The 15814-nt window shown below is 43.4% G+C and overlaps 1 protein-coding gene across 3 annotated transcripts in view; it reads left to right on the top strand.

Annotated features, from left to right (window-relative positions):
- LOC147893682 (Glyceraldehyde-3-phosphate dehydrogenase-like family protein) overlaps window positions 1-15814 on the top strand; it is a 92060-nt gene that overhangs the window by 31405 nt on the left and 44841 nt on the right. For 2 of the 3 annotated variants that reach the window (XM_087385753.1, XM_087385756.1), the window contains exons 4-9: window positions 4430-4545; window positions 4717-4770; window positions 5148-5235; window positions 5322-5414; window positions 5529-5569; window positions 5675-5728. In XM_087385753.1, coding sequence (XP_087241879.1) covers window positions 4430-4545; window positions 4717-4770; window positions 5148-5235; window positions 5322-5414; window positions 5529-5569; window positions 5675-5728 — 446 coding nt within the window. The remainder of the gene's footprint in view (window positions 1-4429; window positions 4546-4716; window positions 4771-5147; window positions 5236-5321; window positions 5415-5528; window positions 5570-5674; window positions 5729-15814) is intronic. The other variant, XM_087385755.1, reaches the window with a different exon arrangement.

Genomic DNA, 15814 nt, shown 5'->3' with positions numbered 1-15814 from the left:
GCAGGATCCGGGTGGACAGACGAGATCATGAGCACCATCGGGGTCAAACAAGGGTGCCCTTTGTCGCTTACCTTGTTTGGCCTCTACATTGATGAGCTTGAGATAGTGATGTAGACACAGGGGGTTGTAGGTTGCTCTCTTGCGGGCACGCTGGTCCAGATATTACTCTACGCAGATGACGTGGCAGTCTTCCTCAGTAGAGGGGCTTCAGAGACACCTAGACGCACTATAGTACTTTTGTGAGTCTCATGATTTGAAGATCAACTTGGGTAAAACCAAGGTCATGATCTTCAACACATCTTGAGCCATCATGCGTCAAGAGGAGTTCACATTTGAGGGGTCACCTGTTGAGATAGTTTCATCATACACTTATCTTGGGGTTATCTTCTTCGGACCTAGCTTCACTATGAGGCCCGCGATGTAGGCACGCTTGAGCAGAGGGTATGCTTCGTTGGCCAGACTAGAGAGGTAGTGCTTCCGCTCGCACTTTCAGGATTCAGGCACCAAGGGGTTGCTTTTTGACTCCTTGGCTCGCCCAGCGGGGATGTACGGCAGCCCTTGTTGGGGGACAGACTTGTCGGATACAGAGTGGGCCTGTGTGGAGCAGCTACAGGTTCTTAAACCCCCTTCGTTGAGGATCTCTCTTGGATAGTTTCGGGTCTCTTCACACAGACTTCGCATCGAGAGCGGTAGAACAAAGCGACTACCGAGGGAGAGGCACATATGCACACTGTGTGACATGCAGGAGGTTGAGACAGAGGAGCATTTCATCTTTAGGTGTCTTGTGTACTATGAGATCCGAGGGCATTTCCACTACCTCTTCAAGGATAGTTATGGGATTTTGGCCCGTTTTCTCTCCTACCCAAACTAGTGGTGTTTGGCAGGTTTCATTCATGAGGCATTTAGACACCGCGAGAGGATACTCCGGGCACGGAGATAGGAGCAGATTTCTTTCTGGGCTGATCCCTCTCAGAGCTCTATCACGGAGTTCTTTCAGCTAGTTCACATGGATCCCCACGAGATGAGGCCTCGACATGACGGTGATCCGGAGACTATGACCTGACAGCTCAGACAGAGGGTTGACACACAGATCACACTTAGGGACATTCCCTCCTTGTTTAGAGTCGGAGCCCGACCGACAGGGGTCATAGTAGCCCTGGTCAGACGTAGAGCTACGACCAGGAGAGTTGCCAGGACCGCACCTCTGAGTGGCCGACAACACTCTATTGCCGACTTCATGCCTCCATTGCCTCATCCATCCTGATATCTTGCTGTTGCCAATGATGATGCTGAGATTGATATATAGTCGACCATCGACATGACTATGTTGTACTTAGGAATTAGTGCTGCTATTCTGCATTTTCGCATCTTGCATTGGTATGGATGCTCGTTTAGTAGCTCCACTACCACAGCTTGTTGTATCAGGATTTTCACAGTCTCATAGACCCATCGGTCTTCCGAAGACTTTAATAAACTTTCTTTCTCTCTCTCTCTCTCTCTCTCTCCACTTTTCTTCTTCTAATTTTCTGCTTTGTTTCTTCCTTTTTGTTATCAAAGTTTTTGTTGTTTGGTTGCGATTTCAAAGCTTAGTAAGCATTGGGCTTACCCAAGAGATTTCAGAATCTTTTGAAACTGTGATGGCAGCTTATGCTTGGGTACTGATGAGCATATAAGTGTTAGTTATTAATATATTTTATTTTTCTCATTTACTCTTAATTTATTCTAAAGTAGCTTACGAACTCCCTTCTTTACTTTGTTCTTTCTCTTGTTCTATAAAAATTTTAATTTGTGAGAGTGGCTATATTCTAGTCTTATGAAGGTATATCTACTTACTAATGACTTGTATCTAGCCTCGTGGTTTCCTAACCCAAGGCGACGTCCTAGGGGAAATATTAACCCAACCGTACATTAGGGGAGAATTGGGGTCTCAAAATGGCCTCATAAGGAATGGGTTAAGAAATGGATTAGGCCTAATGCAAGCCCTATTGTGGGGTCCAAGGGAGTCCTAACCCCCCCTACCTAGGTGGGTTAAGCCTAGTTGAGCCCACCTCTTACACCTAGGAGGGGGCCGCCTCTTACACCAAGGAGGGGTCAAAATTTTGAATTTTGAATTTAAATTCCCTCTCTCCCTCCTCCCCTGATCATCTTGGTGTTGTAACAATTGGGCTTTGGGAATCCATGTGCGCTGCCCCTTAGATCATCGATGATGACTTGGTGGATGTCTTGACTCTTGCTAGGCCAAGGGTAGAAAAGGAGTGAGTCCTAGTATGGGGGGACGTGATCAAAGGACATGCCACAAGAGTGAAACCACATGGTTTCCTGAGCATACCAACAATTCTCATTCCAGTTAGTGAACTGCTTAGATGGTGAGAGGGACCGCCATGTAATCTCTGTCTTTCCCATTGGTTTGGAATGCGATGCTTGTGTCCCATTAGTGAACTACTTAGATGGTAAGAGGGCCATCCATGGTTATCTCTATCTTTCCTAGATGAGATGATGATTTGGAGCGATATGTTTCTGTGTCCCATCAATTAACTGCTTGGATGGTCAAAGGGCCTTCCATGGTAATCTTTGTATTTCAAGAGAATCCTTGAGCAGCTATTGTCAAGACAGGTGGACATGTTTGTCATCTCACCGCACATCGCCTGGGGCCTCGCTGCCAACTATGCAAGTATGATATCATTGGGATGCATCTTCCCTTGAATCATGCACGAGAGCATCATGAGTTGTAGTGTCTCGAATCCAACCCTCTCAGGAGCCTCTCTGAGGATTATCCCAAAATGCCTTGCATATAGTAAGGATGTCCGGCCGCTTGAGCAGAGAGTGAAAGGGGAGGGACTTTATGTTGAAATTGAGCTTGAAAGCAATCTCTCCCAAGTTTGACTAGTGAAGCACTCTCTCCCAAATTTGAAATTGAGCTTGAAAGCATCTCTGCGAAATTTGATTAGTGAAGCAAGTCCTTTGGTTAGTTGGGCATGAGCAACCCAGTTCCATGCTAAACCTAGGTCCCGTGAAGATGGGTACACCCCAATGACATCTAAGATGCGACAACGTACTTGGTACTCTTGCTAGAGTGTATGACTCATGTCAAAGGCGGGTATTACTATTGTTGAAGCTCATGACCTTGTTTTTGCCAATGTTAATGTTCATGTCCTAGTTATTAGAAAATGCTAAAAAGATGCCAGGAGTCTCTGCAAGCCTTTGGTGTGTCTCAGATCAATACAAATCATCGGCATAGTGAAATATAGGAACAAGAGTTGGTGGTGTCCCTATAAGCCATCTACTGTGTCTAGATCAGCACCACATCATCAGCATAAAGCCTTTTAGGGATGAGAGTCGCTGCCAATGCTGAACCTTGACCTCCTACAGTGACTTGTCAATGTAGAGCCGAACGACGGTAGCCGCGATGGTATTACTCACCTCTTTTGACATTCCCTATCATGGTTGTCAGAAACGTCAGGTACGAAACGTTAGGTATGTTTTAGGGTCGGGTACCTAAGGTACCTAAACTTAAGAAACTTTAGAAACGTATAAATAAATAAATAAATTATATATATATATATATAAGATATCTTATTAGTTATTAGTAATTTATAGTAGATACTGAGATGCATCATGCTGCATGTGCCATGGCGGCCCATGCACATTGCACTTATTACTAGAACATACATGATACATCATACAATATACGATATCCAAGGCAAGTACTCAAAACTTCGCTGAGGGCAGGCTGAAAGCACATAGGGCTCCAAGATCGACGCACGGGATTGCAAGATTCATGCGTCGAGCAGCTCGAGGTGTTGGAAATGGCGCCGTACGACGTACGGCGGTCGACCTTAACCCAAGGTGCAAATTTTGGGCAAAAGCCCTAACTTTTAAGGCAGGTTTCTAAAATTTCTAAAGTTTCTAACGTTTCTAACCTTTAGAAACACGTATCTATCCAACCATGTTCCCTATGGAATGCAGACTGTACTATTCACGGTCTTGTATAAGGCCACGACTGCCCAATGACATCGTCGGTGATCAAAATTTAAGATACAAGGTGACTGGCTATCTATAGTAAAAGGTCTTGAAGGCATATTGAGAGTCAGCACTTGCCAGCTGGCTGCCTGAATTGATGGTAGAATGCGTAATCCTAAAAAAAACCTGAGGATTATTGGGCTGAGTAAGGGCTCATGTGAGCTCCCGTTGTCCAAAAGTTGAGTGAAACTTCTACTGGCTGAGTGCTGGTCATGTGGCTCTTGCTGTCCAAACTTAAACTTGAGGGAGTTCCAGAACATGAAAAATTAGCCAGAATGAACTGAATGCCATTTGATATGCCTTTGTATGGAAAGGACTTGGAGGCATGGTGACACTTTTGTGTGATTTGATGTTGCATAATATACTTATCTGTCGAGGAAATGTTAATCTATGTAGGTCTTTTCTGCAGGTTTGGTGGTGGTCGATTGCACTGCAAGTGAAAAAACTGGCCCAGTTCTCAGCACAGCAGCTGATATGAACCTTTGTATTGTGCTGGCAAACAAGAAGCCTTTGACATCTGCTTTGGTGATCATAATGTGCTTTTTTGTCTTTGCATAATGTAATAATGCTATATGTGAATTGGGATGATCCAATAATATGGAATTACACAGTATTGATTACGAGTGGCTATCCTTTATGACAGTGCAATTCTTAGTGCAAATTATCATTAAACGTGGCATTCTCAATGTTTCATAGGAGCTACATGATAAGCTATCAAGAAGACGAAGACAGCTACGATATGAATCTACGGTACTGTAAATCCCCAACATAAAAGGTCAATATTACTAGAAAGATTGTGAATGGGTTTCTGCTGCCATTATGCTCAAGTGAGATGGATAACTCGCATGCCCTTCCAAATAGTGCAGAGTCTATACCTTGATAATATGTAAAGACCCAATGATGTATTGAGGCTTTGTTATACAAAATCCTTTCTGGTTTGGTCCTTCTACACAATAGACTTCACTTTGGACATTTAGAGAGATCCACACAACAAAATCAAGCTTGCAAACCTCTCTTTTAGTGGTTTTATGAGGATTGTAATTTATATGCTTATGTTTTTTATTGCATGATTGTAATCTGGGATACAAATTTTCAATTGTTATTTCTGCTGATGATATGACTGGCAGGTTGGTGCAGGCCTCCCAGTCATCACTGCTTTGACTCGTTTTTTGACTGCAGGGGATCCGGTTTATCGCATTATTGGTGCCCTTAGCGGTATGCCTTGATTAAGTGCCAAATGCAGTGGTCTCGAACAATATCTGTAATATGATTGCAATTGATCTTGTAGCTGCTTTGTGCAGGAACCTTGGGATATGTTATGAGCAGTTTACAGGAAGGACAGTCTTTAAGTTCAGTGGTGCACCGGGCCAAACGTCTTGGTTATACAGAGCCAGGTTCTATGGCAAGAAATTTCTAAGGCATCCTTTTGGAATCACATGAATACTCATTTCAGTCTGTTAGGACAGGAAAGTCCATTTACAGGATTGAGATTGTTCTGTACCATGCAGATCCACGTGATGATCTAAGCGGCATTGATGTTGCTAGGAAGGTGAAGGTTTTCCCTACAATCCTAGAAAAGGGCAGGCTAGAATTTTCGTTTAAAGTTTGCTATTCTGTTAGCCTTGGTTACAGTCTTCAGTGTTTTGTTTTTCAGGCACTTATTGTAGCACGCCTGTTGGGGTGGCGTATCAACATGGCTGACACAAAGGTATCTCCATCTCAAAACATATTCTTAGATGCTTTTGAGAAGGGTATGCCAAAGGATTATATGGTGCAGCACAGTTTTACCTACCATATCCAAAATAAATTAATCGAAATGCAAGAGATGTATTGCATAATGCATTAGTGACTTGAGGATATTCTTTGCTTCATGCATTGATTTGCATGTACATTCTATCTAGAAGTGGGTGGGTCCCAAACTTGGATATGAATCTTTCCTTGCTAATGTCCACGGTTTGGTTTAGTTGTGATCTTGATCTCCTATTCATGGGAGTATCTTTGGATGGCTATCATCTATGAGGAAGTCCCATTTGAGTTTAACTGTTCTGAACCAATAGAGATCTAGCAGGTTTGTTACACACAGGCATAGTCATGAATGTCATGAATGTGATGGTCCATTTGTATCCCCAAGGCACTACAACCATTTCTTCTTTCACAAATGCATGGGATGATGAAAGATGGATGTATGTCCTTCGTGTGGAGACCCATGGAAATCCAGTCTTTCAGAGTGCAAGCATGAATGATGATGATGTTAGAGGGGACAATTAGTCCAACAACAAGAAGCAGTGTTATGCGCGAGCGGAAGATGAGGTTCGATCCAGAGAAAAGGGATCAACGTGAGGAGGAAGAAGCAAGGAAGGGGTGCCATTTGGGGAGGTCATTCTTCCTCTTGCTAAAATGACAGTTTAGAAACTGAATTTGAGGAATAGCATCTAAGCTAGAACTGAAATTTGGATGTAAAGTATAAACTCCACATCATGTAACTACAGTTTCTAATACATGATAATTTCTCGTGATTAGCATTATTTTCAGGTTCAGCAATCTAATATTACAATGTTTTTATTTAAAACCTTGTGTACAAATGTTTCAGATCTGTGGTTCTCCCTCACTAAATTTTTTAGGGCATGCAACACTTTGAGATTCGTTCACATAAAATTTTACTTTACATTCATTTATTGAACATGGGATTTGTGGCAAGGAATCTTGATACAAAGCTTGTTTGTGAATTCAAAACCATATTATGTCACAAAACTTAAAGACAAGAATGCTTGTTAATCTGTAATGGACATAGACTTTGACTTCACTTGAAAACATTTGAAGATGTAAGATATGGTTGTTACATGGAGATAGAGGCCTATGTCTTTTACATCAATGCAAACTTTGTTGATCACTTGCAATCTCAGTTTGTGTTTAACCAGTGAGGTTATTTTTCAAATAAAATTCTACTTTACATTCATTTATTGGATGTGTGAATAGATCTATACATGGGATTTGTGGCAGGGAATCTTGATACAGACCTTGTTTGTGAATTCGAAACGATATTATGTCACAAAAATTAAAGCAAGACCGATTCTTACTTTGTAATGCACATAGGCTTTGACTTCATTTGGAAACACTCGAAGACGAAAGATATGGTTTAGTGGAGTAGCCTTACTTGGAGGCTGATGCCTATGCCTTTTACATCGATGCAAACTCAGTTGCAATCTCAGTTTGTGTTGCAAGCGCAAGCAAGTTTGATAGCCTCACGTTCAATGAAAGCTAATCCATTTCCAGAAAGGGGAGTTTGAATGATGCCGTATTGAATGCATCCTCGGTAGATGCACATAGTTTGGTGTGAAAAGCGTCTTGTCTAGCCACGTGAAATTATCAGAGATAACCTTAAATGTCTATGCACAACCATTTAGCAAGTCTCAGATTTGCATGGCTTCGACCTCTAAGATTTGGTACATGTTGTAATAATGGTTCTTAGCCAGCTTATAGTAAAGTCCCTGCAACATGCTTGCACTGTGTACATTGGTCCTCTTAGGGTGATCGGTGACACAACTCCCTTTGTTGTATGACTTTCCTTGTTCACATGTTGGATGCTTGGATCGACCTCAGCTTTGGGCTCATCTTTTGTGAGGTTGACTGCCTAAGTTGCCTCTTGTGCTTGTTGCTATGCTACACGTTTGCTACTCCATCAAGACTTCATTTGCCTAGTTCGTAGGATGGGAAAGATGCTGCGCGTCCCTCCTTGTGACTTTTGGGCAATGTAGGGGTTTGGTGGGCCGAATCGGTCTTCCCTGCGGAGGTTGCTTATGCCACATTTGCTGCTCCTCCAAGTGCCAAATCAGGACCTAGTCGTTTTTCCATAGGGCATCGTATCTAGAGGGCTGGGATGGCTTGGTCAACAGTTGCAACAGCTCCTTCACTCTGGTTTGCAGCTCCTCTATTTGTTGTTGAATGCCCTCGAAGATTTTGGGGGCCTCATTTGTGAATTTGAGTTGTACCTCCTCAAGCTTAAATCAAGAAGTTGCACTTTGTCCGTTGCTTGGTTCGCTTGTGCCTCCAAACCACCTGCGCCTTGAGATCAATGTTTTCTTTGCTCATTCGTTTGGTTATGGCTTCGGTGTGGTGCTTCTGCTTGGCTTCGGCCAGTTTGTCTTTGAGTGAACCGATTTCTCGGTTCGCTTCTTCCTCCCTTTGTTGTGCTGGAAGATGGCTTCTCATGCTTTTCTTTTGTCTTTCTTGCATTGGGCCCTTTCTATCTCTAAGGTGGCACACATAGCCTCAGTGTTTGCATGTCTGCCTTTGCCTTCGGTAAGACAAACTCCATGCTTCCAGGGGCTGAAAGTTTTTCTAGACATGGGTGATGACATTGATAGCTTATTGGAAGACATGGAAGTGGGCATGGCTATATTGTTTGAGATCCTGTGCTGTTTCCTATTGAGGTCGATTTGGGAAATTGGTGCCAAGCCTTCTCCTTCCTAGGCCGGTTGTAAATACCCATCATGTGCTTGGCTCTCCTATTTGGCTTCTTGGATCGGTTGCTCCCCCTTTTCATTTGCTTCCTATTGTTGTTTTGGCAGCTGCTCTTGCTGTGGCTCTTTAGCCACTTCTTTGGTCGGTGCAGGCTGCGTAGATGCTTCCTGTTTTGTCTCCGGCCTAGTCAACAGTTGCAACAGCTCCTCCACTCTGGTTTGCAGCTCCTCTATTTGTTGTTGAATGCCCTCAAAGATTTTGGGGGCCTCATTTGTGAATTTGAGTTGTACCTCCTCAAGCTTAAATCAAGAAGTTGCACTTTGTCCATTGCTTGATTCGCTTGTGGCTCCAAAACTTCCACCTGCGCCTTGAGATCAATGTTTTCTTTGCTCATTCGTTTGGTTATGGCTTCGGTGTGGTGCTTCTGCTTGGCTTCGGCTAGTTTGTCTTTGAGTGAACCGATTTCTCGGTTTGCTTCTTCCTCCCTTTGTTGTGCTGGAAGATGGCTTCTTATGCTTTTCTTTTGTCTTTCTTGCATTGGGCCCTTTTTATCTCTAATATGGCACACATAGCCTCAGTGTTTGCATGTCCGCCTTTGCCTTCTGTAAGACAAACTCCATGCTTCCAGGGGCTGAAAGTTTTTCTAGACATGGGTAATGACATTGATAGCTTATTGGAACACATGGAAGTGGGCATGGCTATATTGTTTGAGATCCTGTGCTGTTTCCTATTGAGTTCGATTTGGGAAATTGGTGCCAAGCCTTCTCCTTCCTAGGCCGGTTGTAAATAACCGTCATGTGCTTGGCTCTCCTATTTGGCTTCTTGGATCGGTTGCTCCCCCTTTTCATTTACTTCCTCTTGTTGTATTGGCAGCTGCTCTTGCTGTGGCTCTTTAGCCACTTCTTTGGTCGGTGCAGGCTGCGTAGATGCTTCCTGTTTTGTCTCCGGCCTGGTCAACAGTTGCAACAGCTCCTCCACTCTGGTTTGCAGCTCCTCTATTTGTTGTTGAATGCCCTCAAAGATTTTGGAGGCCTCATTTGTGAATTTGAGTTGTACCTCCTCAAGCTTAAATCAAGAAGTTGCACTTTGTCCGTTGCTTGATTCGCTTGTGGCTCCAAAACTTCCACCTGCGCCTTGAGATCAATGTTTTCTTTTCTAATTCGTTTGGTTATGGCTTTGGTATGGTGCTTCTGCTTGGCTTCGGCCAGTTTGTCTTTGAGTGAACCGATATCTCGGTTCACTTCTTCCTCCCTTTGTTGTGCTGGAAGATGGCTTCTTATGCTTTTCCTTCGTCTTTCTTGCATTGGGCCCTTTCTATCTCCAAGGCGGCACACATAGCCTCAGTGTTTGCATGTCTGCCTTTGCCTTCTGTAAGAGAAACTCCATGCTTACAGGGGCTGAAAGTTTTTCTAGACATGGGTGATGACATTGATAGCTTACTGGAACAGATGGAAGTGGGCATGGCTATATTGTTTGAGATCCTGTGTTGTTTCCTTTTGAGGTCGATTTGGGAAATTGGTGCCAAGCCTTCTCCTTCCTAGTTGTAAATAACCATCATGTGCTTGGCTCTCCTATTTGGCTTCTTGGATCGGTTGCTCCCCCTTTTCATTTGCTTCCTATTGTTGTTTTGGCAGCTGCTCTTGCTGTGGCTCTTTAGCCACTTCTAGTTGGAATATGGAAGCAAGAACTAGAAACTAGAAATGAAATAACAAGATTGAAAGACAAGAAATACTTTGAGAAGAGTGTAGACAAGACACAAGCTAGACTGATAGATTGCAATGATGTGACCCATGAATATATGGGCCAAAGTACAAGACATAAAGCAAGAGTGCTTATGGGATAATTGTAGAGGTGCCACATGGCACACACTCAAGACACAAAGACTAGACTAGACTTAGACAAATGTAGACTAGGAAATAGTACACTTAGTGTGCAGTTATCTCCAACACCCTCCTTAAGTGGACACTAGGAGTAAGACAGAAAGACAAGACTAGAAGATAGACATAAAGACTGATAGACTGAGAGACAAGATAGAAGACATGACAGACAAAGATCCTGAGACACCCTTCCTCAAGTGATATCCTCATATGGGTCCACAAGGGTAGGGACAAGATGGATCTAAAACAAAACATAGTCAGATTGAAAGACAAATAGATTGATAAGACTAGATAGACAGAAGACTGACTGTAGTCAAACAAAAAGACCAAGGCACTAGAACCCCTTGACCTACATCATCGGTGGTCAAGGTGGTAAACAAGAAATAGAAGTAATCAGAAAGCCCACTTCTCATCATATGAGGAAGGAACAGCAGGATCTGTTGATGGAGATGCTGCAGCAACATGGGCTGAGGTAGATGCAGGGGCTGATGTAGAGGGTTTGGAGTAGCAGTCCCTCTCCCGGTGATTATCACGGCCACAAATGGTGCATGGATGAGCCTTGAAACAGTCCTTCTCCATATGATTAGTTTTGCCACAATGAGTGCAAGGCTTTCTTACCTTAGAACTTCCTTTCTTTGCTAAAAATGCAGTGTCAGTTACCTTTCGTTGTTGAGTTCTTTCTTCCTCTTGGAGAGCATTGATGATACCCTCAAGAGAAGGATTATTGTGATACTTGAAGGTAGTGACAAGAGTAGCATAGGTGTCAGGTAAGCTTTTGAGAAGCACAGCAATAGCAATATCTTCGGAGATGGGAGACTTGACTGACGCAAGCTGAACCATAAGACCGCGAAGATAATTGACATGAGAGGCTATAGTAGCTCCTTCCTGCATATGTAGATCAAAAAATGAGATCATAAGTGCAATCTTAGAGTTTTTAGATCGAGGTCCAAAAAGGGTATCCAAAGTGATCCATGCTTGAGGAGCAGACTGTATGTCGGAGATGTGATGAATGTAATCATCTCCAAGGCCGAGCAAGATGATAGCATAGGCTTTGTCGTTCTTGGCAGTGACAACTTGCTCAGTGTCGGGACCTTCGGGAGCAGCACGGTGAACAATGTCCCAAAGACCTTCTTTCATAAGAGGGCACTTGATTTTGATTTGCTAAGTATGAAAGTTGGACCCATTGAATTTGTCGATAGATACGAGAGAATGAGAAGAAGATGCCATGTGGGAAGGTCTTACCTCTTGCTAGGATGCAAGGGCAGTGTCTATTCCCTTACAATATTGCAGAAATAAATGAAAGGAGAGATCCAAGAAGCCGGTTCTCTCACCACTTTGTCAAGGCCATAGCATATGACAGTCCATCGAAGCAGGAGGAACCAGCAAAAAAAGAGAGACCGCTCAGCAAACTGAAAGAGGCAAAGCACAGTACCTTAATCCCAGGCAAAGGCAGAGGTGCAAAAAGGGGCGCAATCCAGGAGGTCGAACAGATGGCGTAGATCTCCGTGAAGATGGCGTAGATCTCGAACAGCAGCTGGAGAAGTGCGGCCTGTGCAGGTACGGATTCTGTACAGTCGTACGAACTGTATGGACAGCATGTACGGATTTCGTACAATCGTATGGGCTGTACGGACACTCTCGTATGTTGATGCAGGTACAGGAGTGATAGCAGGAGCGGGAGCTGATGGGCGCAGATCTGGAGCTGAACTGCGCAGATCTGGCAGAGATGGTGCGCAGATCTGGAGCGGAATGGCGTGCTGTGATGGCGGGGCAGAAAGAGGCGGGCAGATCTGAGCAGGAACGATAGCAGCGTGAAGAAGACGAGCAGAAAAAAGAGATGGCGACCAGCTGAGGGGAGCAAAAGTCTGAGAAGAGGCAGCTATGGCTACGGCAGACTGAGGAGAGAGAAGAGGAATCTACATGGCTCTGATACCAAGTTGGAATATGGAAGCAAGAACTAGAAACTAGAAATGAAATAACAAGATTGAAAGACAAGAAATACCTTGAGAAGAGTGTAGACAAGACACAAGCTAGACTGATAGATTGCAATGATGTGACCCATGAATATATGGGCCAAAGTACAAGACATAAAGCAAGAGTGCTTATGGGATAATTGTAGAGGTGCCACATGGCACACACTCAAGACACAAAGACTAGACTAGACTTAGACAAATGTAGACTAGGAAATAGTACACTTAGTGTGCACTTATCTCCAACACTTCTTTGGTCGGTGCAGGCTACGTAGATGCTTCCTGTTTTGTCTCCGGCTCTGCAGGTTATTGCACTTGCTCAAATTTGGTTTCTTCTTCTGGGCAGATATGCGCCCTGACTCGGCATGCCGTCTGTGTGCCTTCCTATAGCTTTTTCACTTGGTAATATTTGCCGTGAGGACCCTTGCTGGGTTTATTTAAGGAATGTGGAATGCAAGACAAAGTGTTAATAAGCGTTATTCTCCATGATTGTGAAAAAGATGCATGCAAATGCGGTGAGTTTAGGTTACCCCTCTGCGACATGCCTTGCTCATTCGATCTTCTCATGGGATTCCTTTCTTTGTAGCATAGTGGTCTTTTAATGCTTCCAACTTTTGAAGAAGCTTGGCCAAATTTAGTGCCTTCCTCTTCCATGCTCATGTCCCTTCATGCAGTTAAATTTTATTTGACGTTTAGCAGCTAGTTGCCAGCTGTGCCCATTTGGTTGAGTTTTGTGGGTTCCTCCTCCACCACAACGAATTGTGCTACGGGTTGATCTTCATGCCATTGACTAAGTAAGCGAGGTTGTCAACCCTTGTACACCAATCTGGGCCCAGCGCCTTCCAAGAGCATGGATTAGGTTAGACATGTGAGAGAGACTGTGTGGAAGTGTACTATCCACATGGATTGTAAGACATTGAGTTCTTATGCTGAATTAGGAATTCCTTTGTCATGATTTGTATTATTGAGTTGATGAAGTGAACTCGTTGATCCGACATGATTTCGATCGGGCAACTAATCTGCATATGATATTCTCATACAAGAACTCCTCAGCCTTTTGCTTCGGTCCATTTGGTAACATGGTTGCCACTGCCATGTTCTTATAAAGTCTAACTCCCATTTTTGGTAGGGTTCCCATAGCTATGCAGTGCCCTGCTATGTATGCATACATAATACATTGTGCTGACCTCCCTAACTTCTTGATGTGCTTTGGCCATTACTATCTCCCTATCATATGGAAAGACACATCTCCGGAGTGTCATATTCATATCATAATACCCACCTTTCTTCATAGATGTCTGGCGATCAATGTATATTTCTAGGATTCGAGTGCAAGCAGCAATCCTTTGCCTTTTTTCTGTTGACATGCCTTCTTGGAATGTGGTTGCAGAGAGGTGGTGCAAGGTCTATTCGTGTTTATCTTTGTACATTGAGACATTGAACAATCTTGCATGGGGTAGCTCATAGTCCATTTCCTCTTTAGATCTTTTTCCTTCAGCATGAGACAAATAATCTACCCCATAGTGGGACGAACTAGGTTTATGAATGATCTTGAAATTGAACTCTTGCAGTAGAAACATCTATCGAATTAGTCCTAGTTTCATGGCTGTTTCATTAATCAAATATAGCAATGCTTGGTGATCCTCAAAGAACACAAAAGGTTCAGTGCTGAAACTTTTGAACATTGTACACCATTCCCAAGGCCTCCCTTTCTGTGGTAAAGTAATTCATTTCTGCCTTTGAGAACATTCGCCTTTTTGTGGTCAAGTAATTTGTTTCCGCCTTTGAGAACATGTCGGCTTGCATAGAATATGGGAAAATCCATGTTCCCTGTCAGGTTGAGCCAAAATTGACCCAATTGCCATTCTTGACATATCGGCATGCACGTCGAAAATCTTACTCCAGTTTGGCTTAAGCGATTAGGATCATTTAGTACAACAGTATGAATGCGATACCGAGGCAAACCCATTGGAAAAGTGTATCGGTGCCTTCACCACCACTCTTGCAGAATCTGAAATGTTTCAGCTCATTCGGCATTCCATTTGAAACTTGATTTCTTGCCTTGTAAGCTGACCTAGGGGTTTGGCCACCCTAGCAAATTTCTTGATGAATCTCTCGATAGAACTTAGAAGTTCAGAAACCCTACAAAAGAGTGAACTTATTCATCTTCTAAATGGCGTCAATCTTTGATTTCTTTGTCATTATCCCTCATTTGAAATGGTGTGCCCCAACAATACTTTGAAAAGACATAGAATATGCACTTGTATGGGTGGAGGGAGATTTGAGACTCCATGTATTTTTGGAACGCCTTCCTCAGGCCCTCGTAAGTGCGTCAGCTTGGTATTGTACATTGAAAAATCGTGTGAAAACATGCTTGAAGAAAGGTTTCCATTGTGAACCTCTAAAATGTGGTTGGGTCTTTCTTCAACCCTAATGGCATGACCTTGCTTGACTATGGCCCACATTCGGTAATGAACATTGTCGTTTCTCTATCTTCTTCGGCCAACATGATTTGATTGTACCCTCTGTATGTGTCCATGAATGAATACATCTCGTGGCCTGCCTGCCACTTTGTCTAGAATGTTATCGGTGAAGGGTAGTGGAAAAGTGTCTTTTATGGTTTGTTCTTTTAGCTTCCTATAGTCCACAGCCCCCCTCAACTTTCCATTCTTTTTGGGCACAATGAGGATGGGGAAGAACTATCTGCTTCATTCCACCACATGGATGAATCCTACCCGAAGTACTCGATCGATTTCAGCTGTAACCAGCTTTGCATAGTTTGGGTTCATTCAGTTTCTTTGTTGCCTGATTGGCTTTGTATACGGGATCAAAGGGATTTGATGTGGAATCAAAGTTGGTGGTACACCCTATTGGTTTGTGTATTCCCATGCAAAGACACTTTTGTATTGCGAAAAGAGTTCTTGAGCTTCTCATTGCTTTGTATCAGCTTCGGCCTTTTTTGGGAATCCACTTTAAGTTCTTTGATGGCTGACCCCTTAGTAATTCAGCCATTGCCATTGATTCTGCTGATGCCATGCGTGGGCTCCTCTTTGATTTCCTTCTCTCCTCCTCCATTCGCTCCCCTTCCTTCATTGGCATTTATGTTGCTACTCTCATATTGCCACCGCCACAACGTTCATTGTGACTAGCTTGTCTTCTATGTTTGTTGCAAATGCTTCCTCGAATTCTAAGCATTTAGGCTTGCATTCTTTCATGATTGTGATTTTCGGCATTGGTATCCGCTCCTCCTTGCCTTCATTCTCAATTGTGACTTTTATGCCTGCCTGCCCAACAGCATGGGGTATCCCTGCTGACTTTTCATCTTGGCCATGATGAATGTTGAAGGAAGCCCCGATTATCTCATACGTCCTTTGCTTACACCACTGATCCATTGTATGAATCTTGAAGGGTGATATTTTCAAGCTCTTCAACTTAAGTTGTTGTTGGACTTCTTCTGACAGATGTTGACTGCGGAGCCTTCATTAA

This window comes from Dipteris shenzhenensis, chromosome 15, assembly GCF_047967505.1.
Source record: "Dipteris shenzhenensis isolate YYH24624 ecotype China chromosome 15, Dip_SZ_1.0, whole genome shotgun sequence".
Classification (NCBI taxonomy): domain Eukaryota; kingdom Viridiplantae; phylum Streptophyta; class Polypodiopsida; order Gleicheniales; family Dipteridaceae; genus Dipteris; species Dipteris shenzhenensis.
Note: the sequence above shows the minus strand (reverse complement) of the source record. Positions and strands in the feature narration are given on the sequence as shown.